General features: G+C 34.2%; 1 protein-coding gene across 1 annotated transcript; it reads left to right on the top strand.

The window, feature by feature from the left end:
- Window positions 1–13,568: 13,568 nt before the first annotated feature.
- LOC110648729 (alpha carbonic anhydrase 8) lies at window positions 13,569–15,884 on the top strand. Its single transcript, XM_021803059.2, has 2 exons — window positions 13,569–13,721; window positions 14,940–15,884. Exons 1-2 carry the CDS (start codon window positions 13,607–13,609, stop codon window positions 15,809–15,811), a joined length of 987 nt encoding a protein of 328 aa, XP_021658751.2. The 5' UTR covers window positions 13,569–13,606; the 3' UTR covers window positions 15,812–15,884.
- The last annotated feature ends 264 nt before the right edge of the window (window positions 15,885–16,148 follow it).

The raw sequence follows: 16,148 nt of genomic DNA, 5'->3' as shown, positions 1-16,148 counted from the left end.
ATGAATGTGAGGTGCAATATTCATTTGTAGAAAGAACTTATTGTGCATTGGCTTGGACAATAAATCGGCTTAAGCACTACAAGTTGAACTACAATACGTGGCTCATCTCCAAGATGGATCCGATCAAGTATGTCTTTGAAAGCCCATTCATACCTGGCAGGATAGCAAAGTGGTAAGTCATACTTTCACAATATGACATTGTCTATATGACAAGGAAGGCAGTGAAAGGAAGCGTAATAGAAGACCTCCTAGCTAAAAATCCAATTGATGACTATGAGGCTTTGGATTTTGAATTCCTTGATGATCATATCAATGCAATAAGTGAGGAAACCAGAGGGCAAGATGACATATGGAAGATGTATTTCTATAAGGCGGTTAATTTATCTGATAATGGGATTGGGATAGTACTGGTATCTCCAGACGAGAAATATTTCCCGGTGATAGTCAAGTTGAGATTTGAATGCACCAATAATGTTGTAGAATATAAAGCCTGTGTGAGCAGTTTACAAGCTGCTATTAGAATGAAAGTATAGAAATTATAAGTGTATGGAGACTCAGCTTTGATAATCTATCAAGTGAAGGGAAAATGGCAGACCAAAGATCCAAAATTAATCCCATATTAGAAGTATCTCCTAGAATTGATTAAGAAATTCAAAAACATCTCCTTTACTCATTTGGGACATGATAAGAGCTAGTTTGCAGATGCTTTGGCTATACTAGCAGTTATGACTCAAATAGAAGAAGTGCAAAAAGCGCAATTATTGCTGATAAAAGCAAGAGATGAGCCAGCATACTGTCTTACGATTGAAGAGGAGATAGATGGGAAACCTTGGTATCATGACATTCGGCAATACATAAAAACCAGAGAGTATCCACCAGGGGCAAGTAAAAATGAAAGGAGGATGATCAAGAGGTTAGCATTAGGGTATTTCCCCAATGGAAAAATCCTATAGATAAGAAGTTTCAATGGCGAATTGTTGAGATGTGTGGATGCCAATAAGGCCAAAAAGATTCTTTTTGAAACCCATGAAGGAAACTATGCCACATATGCCAACAGACATATGATGGCCAAGCAGATCCTGTGGAGGAGGTATTATTGGATCACCTTGGAAAGGGACTGTATTGAATACTTTCGAAAATGTCACAAGTGCCAAGTTTATACTGATCGGATAAACATCCCACCCCATTCGCTTTATAATTTGGTAGCTCCATGACCATTTGTAATGTGGGGCATCGATGTCATTTGTCCAATCCATCCAAAAGCTTCTAACAGGCATAGGTTCATTTTGGTGGCTGTTGATTATTTTACTAAATGGGTTGAAGCCGCCTCATATGCTTATGTCACACAGAAAGCAATCATAAAGTTTCTCAAGAATAACATCATCTATAGATGTGGCCTCCCCAGTGAGATTATTACTGACAATGCCCAAAATTTGAATGGCTCAAATGTTCAAAAGTTGTGTGATCAATATAAGATTCGTCACCTCAATTTGTCACCCTATCGACCGTAAATGAATGGAGCTGTCGAAGCTGCACATAAGAATCTCAAGCGGATAATTGAGAAAATGACCATCACTTATAAAGATTGGCATGACATGCTCCCATTTGCCGTTCATGCTTATCAGACTACAATAAGGACGTCGACTGGGGCAACTCCATATTCATTGGTATATGACATGGAAGCAGTTTTAACAATTGAGGTGGAAATTCCCTCTCTACAGATCTTGATGGAGGTAGAATTGGATAAAACTGAGTGGGTCAAAATAAGACTTAACCAACTTAATTTGATTGATGAGAAAACGCTAGCAGCAGTCTGTCATGGATAATTATGTCAAAGCAGAATGGCTAGGGCATTTGATAAGAATGTGTGACTCCGAGAATTTTAGCCTGGAGACCTTGTGTTGAAGAAAATATTACCAAATCAGACTGATCCTCGGGGCAAATGGTCACCAACTTATGAAGGACCATATGTGATAAAGAAGGCATTTTCTGGCGGTGCCCTGATTTTAACTCATATGGACAGCAAAGAATTATCAAAACCAATAAATGCTAATGCTGTAAAAATGTATTATGCCAAAAAAAAAAAAAGGGAAGTAGGGTTGAAAATCCAAAAGGGCCCTCCTAGCAAAATGTGGGAAAGAAGGTGAAAACACATTAGGGCACTTTCTGCAAAATGAGAAAGGGATGAAAACCTAAAAAGGCGTTCCGAAAAAGTGAGTTATTATAATAAAAATTGGGAGAAAAAACACGAAAAGGCACTCCTGGTAATATGAAACTCTGTTGAGGATACGAAATAAAGAGATAAGGACAGTTAATGGGGAGTAAAGTTGAAAGGTAGCAAATGGCCATGGCACATGGGTTCTTCTGGTATTGCTAGTATTTGTGGCAATGAAGGGTCCTGAGAGTTAATTAAGAAGGAATTCATGAGATTTCCCTTACTCTCCTCCAAAATTGAATATCTTTCATGTATTCTTAGTTCTTATTATCAAAAACCATAATTTATGTTATTTTTCTTATACCTTATGCATAACTACCCATTAGCTCATTTACTTTGGAATACACTCTATTAACTTGTTAATGTTTTATTATAAGATAAGAATTTAAACACAGGTAGCTTTATATACATTGCTTTGAGAATTGGAGGAGATAACTAACTGGCAAACAAATAGCCTACTGATATGAGAGACTACCAAAGAGGTTGGCGCTCAAGCTATTAAAAAAAAATTGTAGGGGTGAAAACCTGAAAGGGTACTCCTAGCAAAATGAGGGAAAGAAGGATGAAAACCAGGAAGGGTATCCTAAAAAAGTATGCTTAAAAAAGAAGAAGAAGGGGAGAGTGAAAACCTGAAAAGGCACTCCTCGCAAAATAAGAAGGGAAGGTGAAAGTTAGAGAAGCCATCCTTTATAACATGAGTCTCTGAATGACTTCCAGAGAGATGGGTGTGAGAAGGATGAAATACCTTATCTTTCGATCTGCTCTTACTTCTCTCATCAACTTCTCAGCTTCAGGTACACGATTAAGTAAACTTTTAGACCGAGTGGAGTTCCCTTACCAGGTTTACTTTAAGCCTTTCATAATTAAACTTATGGAAAATTTACCTATTAAGTGGTAGATAATTAAATACTCATAGAACTTAGAATTGGCTTATTAGTTCAGATATAATGGTGATTCATTTGTTCTTAACATCCCAAGCATTAGTTTGTCTCGATTTATTTTCCTATCATCAACCTCTGAATTCAGGATCCATATTGATTTTAATTTCCTGCAATTTAATTTCCTGTTATCAACCTCTAGATTCAAGATCCATGTTGATTTTAATTTCAACATTTAACTTCCTGTCATCAATCTCTGGATTCAAGATCCATGTTGATTTTGATTTTTTACAATTTAACTTCCTGCCATCAACCTCTGGATTCAAGATCCATGTTGATTTTAATTTTTTGCAATTTAACTTCCTGCCATCAACCTCTGGATTCAAGATTCATGTTGATTTTAATTTCCTGCAATTTAACTTCCTGCCATCAATCTATGGATTCAAGATCCATACTTATTTTAATTTCTTGCAATTTAACTTCCTGCCATCAACCTTTAGATTTAAGATCCATGCTAATTTTAATTTCCTGCAATTTAATTTTCTGTTATTAACCTTTGGATTCAAGATCTATGTTGATTTTAATTTCAGCATTTAGCTTCCTATCATTAACCCCTGGATTCAAGATCCATGTTGATTCTAGCATTTAATTTACTATTATCAACCTCTGAAGGATCATATTGATATTTTTTTTAATTTTCCTCCAAGTTATTCTTAATTTCTTGTTAATAACTTTGTCCTATCCGTCTGAAATATGAGTCAATTTCTTTACATGTTTCCCATTCAAAACAACGAAATTTTAATTTCATTCTCTCTAACAAAAAACATGTAAAGAGGGGCAGCTGTAGACACTATATTTTGGCCAGTCAATAAATTTTTCATTTAGCAAAAACAACAATCAAAGTTTAATTAACATGCAATTAGTTTATTCTATAAGTTGTGACGAAGTTTTAATGTTAATCAATTTCATGTACTCGTGAATTTCAATTTTTAATCGAGGTCTAATCTCAATAATTCAGGTTTCAATTGTCCAAGTTTTAATTGAAGCCTGATCTTAGGATTGTCCAAACTCAATAATACTGGTTTTAAATTATTTCGTTTTAATTGATGTCTGATCTTAAGATTACCTGACCTCAATCAAGCTTAATCCTATATACTTGTTCTAGTTTTAATTAAAGTTTGAGTGCTGATTATCCGATCTCTGAGATTAACCTCATTCCTGTTTGAGTTTCAGTAGGTTTTAATTGAAGTTTGATTTCCTGGTTTAAGTTCAATTTCCGTATGTAAATTACCCTATCTTAATAATATTTTACTTTAATTTTATTGCAAGTAAAAGCCTGGTCTTAAAGTTATCCGATCTTAATAAAGTTCAATTTCATATTTCATTTGTTTTAATTGAAGTTTGATTTTGTTTTGAGTTTTGGTCTCTTTAAGCTGCTGATCCAATCTTAATAAAACTCTATTGAGTCGCCTTATGACTATCCGATCTTAGTTAAAATATAAAGGTTGGAAAGCATAAAGTGTTAAAAGATCTATCTTAAAAAAGAGACATTTTATTGAACCTTTTAAAAATTTACAAAGTTAATCAGCGGGTGGGTCTTCCCCAGCCCGAGCTTCTGATGCATTTACACTATCCTCCTCCCGCTTGCTCTCACCCTTGTCCTCAACACCCAAGGCGAGCTTCTCAAGCCAAAAGAAGTCTTCTTGAAGGTAACGCTTGAGTAGCTCGGCCAGGAGATCGTCGTGAGCTTGCACCTCGAGGGCTTCATTCTCCTTCGCTTTTAGCTCCTCCTAGAACTTAGCCAAGTCAATAGCTCAGCTCGCCTAGGCGTCCTTCAGCTCCTTCTATAGCTGAGCCACGAGCCCCTCAGAAGATCGCACCTATTGCTCGAGCTCCTGCACCTGAGTATTGGTAGAAAGAAGTTGGGTCTTGTAAGTTAAGAACTCGTGGATCACCCTTGATATCTCGCTCCTTAAGAAATTGACCTTCTCCTTAATCATGTGCTGGGTGGCAACTGCCTCCAAGCTCATGCACATGGATTGGTAGAGGAGATCTTCAATGCTTTTGGGGGCCATTCGAGTTTGGTCCTTTGAGAGGCATATAGTAGCACCAGTGGCTTGAGCAAAATCAATGTTCCCCCTCACAATGCATTTTCTCTCCAGAGAGCTCAATAAAATTTGAGCGCTTCGAGAGAATGGTCATCCAAATGGGGCCATTTGCCCAGAAGAGCCACTCTCAGAAGTTGTAGAGACTGGTGGTTGAAGCATAGGCAGACCTGGAGTGAAAGCTAGTCTCTTGTCAGTTGTTTCATTTTGAGTTAGGCTGGGGAGCTCGTTCCTTCCACTCAAGGTCGATTTTGAGCTTTTAGCTCGGCTCTTGCAGTAGCAGTAGTGGCGGCGGTGCCGACTTCCTTCTTTTCGAGGACTTTTTTGGTGAGCTCTCTTTTTCTTTTTTGAGCTGCCTTGTCAGCATCACCTCCTGCCATATATGTGCACAAAAAAAGAAAGAAAGTGAGATTGTATTGATCATAGGACTTGGGACAAGGGGTTTTACACTTTCTAGGCCCGAGATAAGAGAGTTGGAGTGGAACGCTCTCCTGGGCGATCACTTTCATAAACCACCACTTCACTTTGGCCGAGATTACATTTGAGCACAAGTAATGACCAGTGTTCACCTGGCTCTTCAGCTCGGTAACTACTGCCTTTTCGTCCTCATTCAGAATGATCTTTTATTGGGGCCTCATGGCCAGGTAATTCCAACTCCATGAAATACCTTTGAAGCCACGAGGATTTTGGCTTCGCAGAATGAAGAACCGATCTTTCTAGTTCTTTAAAGAGGAGGAGAGTTCGACAAAGAGCCCACAGTTCGGCTTTGCCTGGAAAAACTAATGCTCGTCATTCTTCTGTCGAGCTAAGTGGTGTAGTTCAGCAAAAATCCTCACCGTGGGCTCTAGGCCTTTGGCTTGGCACAAACCCAGAAATGCAATGAGAGTTCGCCATGAGTTCAGGTGCAGTTGGGCCACGCAGATGTGGTGGTACTTCAAAACGTCCTTGTAGAACCACTCCAAGGGAAATTGTAGCTCGGCCTTTAACTGTTCCTTGTAAACTATTATCTGATCAACCTCCTCAAAAAAGTGATCGGCATGGAGATCCTCGTAACATCGGATGAGCTCGAATGTGCCGATGGAGAGATTGAACTCTTGGCTTATTTGATTTAGCTTGGAAGTTTAGAGAATCGAAGGGAGTTCATCCACTGGGAGAGAGTCTTTTTAAGGAGTTGAAGCCTGTTCTTAGCTTAGTCAGCTGGGCTGATTAGAGACCGGCCCCATTTGCACTTCACTTTGACCACTGGTTCCCACCTCCCTTTCGTCGAAGGTCCAAGAAACATTCACCGATGGTGGGCTAGCCATCCTCTCACTGTCATTACCACTCATTTTTAGGCAAAGGAAGAAAATTGTAAATGGAAAAGGATCGAAACTATATCTTCGATGAAAACTTTATCGCCAGAGAATAAGAACCTGAGAAAACTCGCCGAAGGTTTGAGAGAAGAAAGAGAACAGAAATATCAAATGACAGCCCATCCCCCGTATATACAAAGGCCTGTTCATTTAATGCTTGCACAGCTCGAGGAGATGTCTCGGTTAAACAAATATTCAGTACTTTTCTAATATCCAAGATATGCTATTTAGATTTTTATTTATTTTTGACTTAGGAAGAAAACTAGTAACAAGAGAGACCAGACAAAAGTGAAGAACAGACAAAGAGATCGATTGAAAGGTTTAGAAACAGATCATGTAAGAGATCGGATGGCAAGTGTTAGGATCATATAAAAGAGATCAAGGGACGAGTGAAGAACACAAAGAGAGGTCGGACAAAGAGTTTTCAGATTAACTACAGAGATCGAATGAAGGGACCTAATAAAGAGATTGGATAAAGGAAACCACCAGATCAAAAAATAAAGAGAGAGATTGTGGGAGCCAAAATTTCAGAGACATCACTTTGCCCTTGAATCATAGCCCTTGATTTGTAAGATCAAATTCTCACCACCAGATTTGAGTTAGTTAAAGCATTTAGAGTATGCTTCAATCTTCACCATTGATCTCATTTGTAAGAACAAATCCCAAGCCATTGAATTAAAATGATAAAGACAAATTTGGTACCTTTTAATCCCAACCCTTGATCTGATTTGTAAGGCATGATCCCCAATCGTTGGATCAAAGAAAAAAAGGATAAAGAAGTCCTGAATTGATCTCCACCCTTGATTCTAGATCTCTTTAATTCCTGACCCTCAGATTTTGTCTTTTTAAATCCAGACCTCTTCTTTTTCCATCTTGAATCCTGACCCTCCATTTTAGGACCCCCAGTCCCTATAAATGCCCCAAATTTTCACTATTGAAGGGGGTCCTTTTTCTGCAAAAAAAAAAAAAAAATAGAGCTTAGAGAATATAAAGGAGAGGCTTTAGAAATGTCAGTTTTTTTAAGAATCTCCTTCATAACGTCAGAAAGCTTACATTATTCACTCTTCCCAAATTACCGTAGCCTACCACCACTAAAGATTGATTTGATAGTCCTGGGGATCCCTTTTGAAGCATCAAACATCAATACCCACTCCCCCTATCACCATTAGAGCCCGTTGCATGTAAAGTTTCTGTGTATATCCACGTTATGTTTCTTTTAACGTGAGTATAGCTAGGTTACACCTAAATGCTATGTAAGCTAGAATAAGAATTCTGTGAATATTTAGTCTTGTTGAACTTTTAGGGAAATAAGGATTAGATCGACCCATGCGTGTCTTACAAATATTATTGTTTTAATTTTGTTGTAGTACTGTGGAAACATTATTATTTTTGCCTTTGTTTTATATCGTAAAGCATCACGTTTCCTGCTCTGAAGTAGTTTAGAGGTAATGATTAGAGTTCGGATAAACTAATAGGAATGAAGAGTTCGGATATAATAATGGGAGCATGGAGAGAGTTCGGACACAATAATAGGAGATCAAAAATAATAATAGGGGATCAGATGCAATGAGATGAGTTCAGAAATTGTGTGGTGTTGGCAAATCTGGTAGTTCAAAATGGTCTTTATGGCATTTATATTTCTCTAGTATGAAGGGAGATCGAAAACAATGTATACATAGTTATTCACAATAATATTTAGAGATAATAATAAGAAATAGTGCATTTTTGTCATTTTATAGTTTGGAAATAATAATAGGAGTCCTCAAAAAATGATGCCCTATTTAATGAAATTGCCACTTTGATACTTATAACATTTTTCTTGCTTCCTCAAAATGGTAGTCATCTTTGAAAATCGACAAATCCATTTCACGAAAGTCTTTAACCTTACAACAATTTCTTAAGTTATGGAGTTCGAGACAGAGTCCTTTCTTGGAATCCCTCCCCTTTTATATTTTATGAAACAAGCAATTTTTCTTTTAAGGTTCAGGGAAAGTTTTTCCTTAACATTTAATTAAGCATTTTACCAAATATATGTTCCATGTCCTAGGGAGAGTCCTTCCTTAATTTTTTTTTTTTAATATCATTCTAAATGCATTCTGATATTATACGTTTATAGGAGGGTTCTTCAACGAACCCCAAAATTTTACGTCAAGCTTTTTATGATCGGGATCCAAAGAAGAGTCCTCCTTAGAACCCTTAACTTCCTTAGAATTCTATTTATTTCTTTGAACACAAGGGAGAGTCTTTCCTTGGGTTGTTTTATTCCCATATTCTAATTAAGGGAGAGTCCTTCCTTAAATTCAAAGTTGTTAGATTCATAGGTCAACAAAATCCCGTAAGCAACATCTCTATTTGTGACCAAATTATAGATATATTCAAAAACTTAAATTGAACCAATATGGAAAAAGAATGGCAGTTGATTATGTCGAAGATGAGACTTTAATTCATTAACTGAGAGTCCTCATTAGTGAATAAAACTCTCTAGGCTTTAATTAACATATTCCCTTTGAATCGGGGTCCTAATTTAAAGGAATGAAAGTCTAAACTCATATCAATTCAATTTTATAGAATAGTCATTTCACACACTACACCCTTAATTTTTTGAATACAGACAATGAGATTAGTAAAGAATAAGCTGAGAGTCCTCTTTATTTGTTATAAATCTCAAGGAACCGAATGATACCTCTTCATAATTAGAGTCCTAATTTTGTGAAGAGAGGAATTTAATAAATTACTAATTAGAGTCAAAATTTACTTTAGGGTCACCCCATTTACCTTTCGTTCCTGGGGCTTTATTCTAAATGGTGAGATATTAAACGATCCTATGTCAAATACAGGGATCAACATTATAATTTAAACTCCAATGAAATTATTTTACATTGAATTATAAAGAATACATCCTTAAATCCACTTGCCCTCATTGAGGGATGATGTGAGGTACCTAACACATTCCCTACGCGTATGTGGACGTTGAATCCTGAATCTCTATTTTAGAAGTGATAAAAATTATTTTTCTAAATTTTTCCACAATAAATGATTTTCTTTAATTTTTCTCAAAATTAAAGTGGTGACTCCTTACTTTTCACTTCAGTGAGAATCGTCCAAAGGCGCAAAACCCTTGCAACAAAACCAATAATGATTTGCACCATATTCATTGTGGCAATTTCAAAGGATTGTTGATACACCAACTCAGACATCAAAAATTCATTGTTGCCGGTGATTTAGAAGTTAGATGTTCATATTAGGAACATTAGGGATGACAATGAATAGGGTAACTGCGAAAATCGCCTATCTGAATCTGAGTCTAATTAATATTTTTAATATCCGAATCCATCCTAAATCCAATAATTATTATCCAAAAAATATTTAAAAACGTTTAATTTTATATATTTTAATTAATAATTTATATTAAAATATTTTTATTAATGATTTATATTTTAAAGTTAATAATTCTATAAAAATATTTAAATTCTATTTATTTAAAATAAAATATAAAATATTATTGTAAAAATATATATTTTATATTTAATTAATTATTTATATAAACAGATTTGGGTAATGAATACTCAACATACAAAATCCAAACACATTGTGAGTATTATTATTCAAACTTAAACTCATTCCAAACCCAATTATATACTATTAAAACTCATCCTATTAGGATTTAGTTGGGTCAAGTACCACCAATACCTGACTTGTTGTCATCTCTAATTTATATGCATTAACAACAAGTGTATGTGATTCATAACCATCCACATCAATGTTTATAAACTATGCAAGGCCTTGCATGGTTTTGTGATTTTCTTTTCTTATTTTTAATTTTAGTTTATTTTGATTTTAACTAATAAGCTAAGCTGCAAGCATGGGTGGACCATAGAATTCCCGTTAAACCATTTAATAAATTGCTCTTGATCCCAATACAGAGTTATAACTTTAACCTATTTGACCAATTTCTAAAAATTTAAGGATTTAATTGAATCAAACTAATAGAGTATATGTGCTCAAATGACTTTTTGAGGTATAATTGAAGGACTTGGATGAGCTTTTGACCTATAAAATTTGATTTCGTTACTTTCTTTTATAAAATTATTTTATTTAATTATTTAATGAATAAGTTGAGTTTCAATAATATCAAGAAAATGCATTTGCATAGATAATAAATAATGAAAAATACAAATAAGCTTTACTTTAATAATATTATAGTCGTATTAGAATTAGAATTATGAAGTTTTGAGTTTCAAGTTTTGACTAGAGTCAATCATAACGTGAATAGACAACTGCATAGAGTAAAAGAAAACATTCTTTCTCACAACTGCACAGGGTAAAAGAAAACGTTCTTTCTCAAAAGTTCTCAGCCTTTGTAGTTTTCCGAGGAGGGTTTGGCCATCTAGCCATCGAACTCCCCTATCTCCTCCTTTTTACTAATGTTTTATCTTAGTTTTTAGATGTTTTTTTGTTAGTCTACTTGCTTTTGGTAAGTCACCCTGTGTGGAGTGTAGCACCCCTCTTTAGATAAGGATTTTGTTGGTTACTTTGGAGATGGTTCTGCATGTTGGTCCTTTTGTTCAGATCGAGCATCAACGATGTAGTTTGCCTTCCTTGCTTTTAGTGGTGCTATATTAGTGGATGGATTCCAAAATACTCCTTGTTCGGCTGGTGTCTCAAAGGTAGATCTGATGTCATTTCACGTGGTGATGGTGGATGATCCTGTGGGCTATATGAGACCAAGAACCAGATCTCTGCCAAGCCTCTTCCGGTTCACCGATATTCTGTGATCATGGAATCAAATAACTTATTTATAGGTTTGGAAGGAAGTCATTACCCGTTAGGCCGTTATTTATGGGCCTATTTTGGTTTACAGAGTAACGGCTATTACCGCCATTACGTAATGTTAACGGCCCTTACCAATGTGGCAGAATTGGTGGGGTGATGGGGCGCAGAAATCGCATGATAAAATTAGTCTAAAATAATCCAAAAATCACTCAATTTCAGTCCAAACGACAGTGAATAATTTAGAGCAATAATGGTCTCCCTCCTTTGCAGAAACTTACTTTTTTCCTTTCAAATAATGCTCCATTCTCCACCTTCACAACTTATTTTCTTTTCCTTGCAAACAAAAGAAGCAACCCTATTAGGGGTAATAAGGTTAGTTATCTACAATTTACATAATTAGTTTAGCTCTAAATTAGTTAATGCTAATGATGTCCAAAAATGATAGATGATAATTTCTTTATTTGATGTATAAATGCTTAATATATAATTGTGTATCTTAATTTTATTTATTTCTATCAATATCTACTCATTTTATAAACTTTACAAATTTTTTTAAAAAAATTGCCTAGCACCAGGCCGTTACCATTACATTACGATTGTTATAGGCCCGCAATTGCAATTAGGGCTGAGCAGAATTCGGTTCAAACCGAAAAATCGAACCGAACCGAGTCAATTCGGTTCAATCGGTTCGGTTTTAAAATTCAATCGGTTCGGTTCGGTTTTATATTATAAAAATTTCGATTATTTCGATTCGGTTCGGTTTTGAAGAGAAAAAAATCGGTTAAACCGAACCGAACCGAATAGTAATTTATATAGTCAAATCAAACTAAATCGAACCGAATCGATTTTTGAATTGATTTATTTTTATGAAAAATTTATGAATTATATTTAATTATATATATATTAATTGTTTAATTTCATTGATTAATGGTTATTAGGTTCAAACCAAAGTTAAAATTAAACCAAATAACTTGAAAATCAAGTCTAAATTAAAAAATCAATAAAAAATCAAACCGATCGGTTTAAACCGAATCGAACCGAAATAGAGCGATTCGGTTCGATTCGATTTTTCACCCATTTTGGTTCGGTTCGATTTCTAAAATTTACGGTTTGATTTTTATAATTTAATTCGGTTTGATTCGATTCGGTTTGATTTGAACCGAATGCTCACCCCTAATTGCAATCGAGACCGCGATTTAAAACCATGTCCATAATCCTTGTCCTTTAGCTTTATTGTGAGTTTGTTTTCTTGTTTTGCCTATGACCTATTGGCTAATTTGTTGGGAATCTCTACGTAGATTGGGGATGGTGGAGTTTTTCTTCGTTACTTTTTCTTCGGTTTGCTGGAATCCCCTCTAGTGTGGTCTTCGGCGAGACTGATGTATGCAACAACCAGTGGCTTTCAAGTAGGGGCGAGGGAGCAATTCTTTCGTTGTGATTCCGGATTTATGTTACCAGGTTCGAATACTCAATTTATTTGTGTTTGGGCTTAGAGTTTAGATAGGTTCTAAGTGTAATAGCTTGTTTATTGGGCTTGTATTATGTATTTTCATAAAAAAATAAAAAAAAACGAACCGAATTATTAATATATATAAAAAAATCGAATCAAATTGAATCAAAAATCAAAGAAAAAGAATCGAACCTTAGATTTTTGAGTTTTGATTTCTAATTTTTTTAGCTTTTATGTTTTTATTATTTAGATTTAATGTTAAAATTATTAAATTTTATAAATTATTATGTATTTCATTAACTATTTAACGAAATGTGCTTTTCTTATATATATATATATATATATATATATATATATATATATATATTAACTACAACTATTTAATATTTGTGAAAATGCATTGCTAATAAATTCAATATTTCGAATTTAACTTTTAATAAATCTAATTAATATCCAGAATCAAATCTGGGAGACAGTGGTGAGAAAATGGTTGAATCTCTGATGGGTGTAATATATGATTCTTTTTAGCATAGTCGGCATTTCTTTATGGGTGGGAGACAACTAAAGGTTTCTCTTCTGGCACAAAGAATTTTAGCTTTGCCTTGCAAACAAACAACAGATGATCTAAAGACTTCCCATCAAACCCAAAGAAACAGTTTACATGGAAAAGGAATAATTCTTTGCAAAGAAATAAAAAATCTAAACCAACTCTGAAAAGAATAAGAATTTCCAAAGCAACCTGCAGAGCCCACAGAACTATAAATTCTTTCACCGAGTTGTGTATAAAATCCCATCAAGTTTTCTGAGCTTCTGCATAAGGTTAATTACCTAAAATGGATTCAAGGCAACAAAGGACTGCAGCAGCTGAACGTGTATATGAAGATTTCGAGCCTTCAATGGACTGGCTACGAGAGCCTGGAGCTGACACGCTTAGGGTCTATCTACCAGGTCTCTTTCTCTTACCTTCATTTCATGAATTCATGCTTCTTTGTCTTATATCTAAATGGGCCACGTAAAAGGATATGTAATTTTTCACAATTTTATAATCCTCTCTTTTTATTATTATTAGAAATTACAATTATATTACGTTTGGTAAATGGTAATTCAATCAAATTTTAAATTGAATTTTCATAGAAAAGTTGATTGTAGTCTTAGTTTCTCCAAAATTTTTTGAGAATGAACTTAATTATATAAATTTTATTTTTCAAATTATTGGCATTGAATTGTTGTTGGGATTGAGATATTTTAAAATAAATAGAAATAAAATTCTGAAAATTTTAACTAAATTGCATATATAATCAAATTCTTAAAGGAATAATGACTTATTTGGCAAGCTAAGTATCATATGCATATATCAATTTTTATGGAAACATCCTAGATGATTTCTTGCAATTAAAAAAAAAAAAAGAAAAGCGAGTTGAGATTCTTATTTAGATCCAGTCTATTATGAATTCAAGATATAAAATATATAATAAAATTTACTTATTAAATATATAGACTTTACATATTTATATCTTAATAGACTGAATTTATACAAAGATTTTCTTACTACTTATCATAGTGATTTTTCATTTTTATAATAACTCACGGTACATTACTTCTAATTTGTTAATGAAGCAATTTCACTGTACAAAAGAAAGGTATATTCTCATCCTTCAAATCTTTTAATAATACTTTTTATATTTCAAAAATTATTAATGAGATTAGTATAATTTCTTGTATTATAAGATAAACACTCAGACTGCTTAGGGCTTGTTTAGTATTGCTATTAGATCTGTTGTCGAAAAAAGTAATTTTTTTTAAATACTAATTAAAGAGTATTAAAAAATAATTATTTAAAATTAAATTTGATAAATTTTAATAGTAAAAATACTAAAATAACGAAATAATTTTTTTAAATAGTTTTTTGTAAATTATTTTTTTCTATGGTATTTAAAATTATGTTTTTTTTTTTTAAAACAGATTTGGCTCTCTAATTCTAATGTCAAATAAACAATTATTATTTGATCAATAGAAAAAATTTATTTAGACCTGATATATTATCAACCCACGAATATTAATAAATAGAATCTTAACTATTTTTAGATGTGGATCAACTGTACATGTTATTTGTCAGGTTGAAAATAAAGCATAGTCTAATCAAGAATTTCTTCGGTTTCAATGCAGGGTTTAAAAGGGAGCAAATGAAAGTGCAAGTAACCCCAACTCGAAGCCTAAAGATAAGTGGAGAACGTCCCCTCACTGACAGCAACAAATGGAGCCGTTTCCGCAAGGAGATTCCTATTGATTCAAATTATGATCATAATGAAATCGGTGCCAAGTTTGAAAAAGGTTTACTTTTTATCAGACACCCTAAAATAATTGTTCCTGCTAATGAGCCACAGGAGATGATAAAACCATCAATGGAACCTCCAAAACCACCACCTACAGAGGCCCCAAAGCCTCCAAAGCCACCGCAGGAAAAGGCACAGCCACCTGCAGAACCTCCAAAGCTGAAAAAGCAGCCCTCTAACGTACAACAGCCTAAAAAACAAACAGCACCTGCAGAAACATCTAAGCCGGAGACGAAAATAGAACCTTCAAAGCCTGAAAAGCCCATAAATACTGAACCTCAGGCTGCAGGTACTCCAAATATTGGCATGGATAAACAAAGTAGTGGTAAAGCTGATGGGGTAGGAAATGGGAATAGCGTTTCGCAGCAGATGATTGAGAAGGAGAAAGTTACAAGCAAACACGAGCAGAAAGATAAGAGCAATGGGATTGCTGATGCAGGAAGGGATATGACAACAACTAGCACAAGCACAAAACAAGAAAAGCTTGCCGATTATGTTCAGGATAAGACAGCTAAAAATGGGGTTGGAACAGGAATTGTGAGGGGAAGTAATTATGAATTTGCAACAGAAATTTTCAAGCAGGTGTTTGGTGAAATGGTCATGGAGATGAAGAAGCAAAAGGATATGAAGAACTGGCTTCTGTTTGTTTTACTTTTGGTACTTGGGCTGTTCGCAATTAGGTACCTTATTAAATCTGACAAATAATAATTCTCCCATTGATCAATTGTATACAGTAATTTCATGTAATTTTATTTTCATTTTAGTCAAACAATACATTTATTTGGATTCTGTCCATTAAGAATTCAATAGAACAATAAAAACTGAAATATTTGAATAATAAAAACATATAAAGTCTTTAGCATATTTGTTGCCTTCATTTTTATGATTATTCGATTTCTTAATTTTGATTAAAATTCAAATTCCATATGAGAATTTTTTTTAATATAATAGATTATTGATTTCATGATCACAGAAAGACTAATCCCTTTGGAGTTCAAATTGTAACTTATAATAATGCATTTTCTAAGAATAGAACCTAAAT

Source organism: Hevea brasiliensis, chromosome 1, assembly GCF_030052815.1.
Source record: "Hevea brasiliensis isolate MT/VB/25A 57/8 chromosome 1, ASM3005281v1, whole genome shotgun sequence".
NCBI classification, from domain to species: Eukaryota; Viridiplantae; Streptophyta; class Magnoliopsida; order Malpighiales; family Euphorbiaceae; genus Hevea; species Hevea brasiliensis.
The sequence above is the reverse complement of the archived record's forward strand: the minus strand, read 5'-3'. Positions and strand labels throughout refer to the sequence as shown.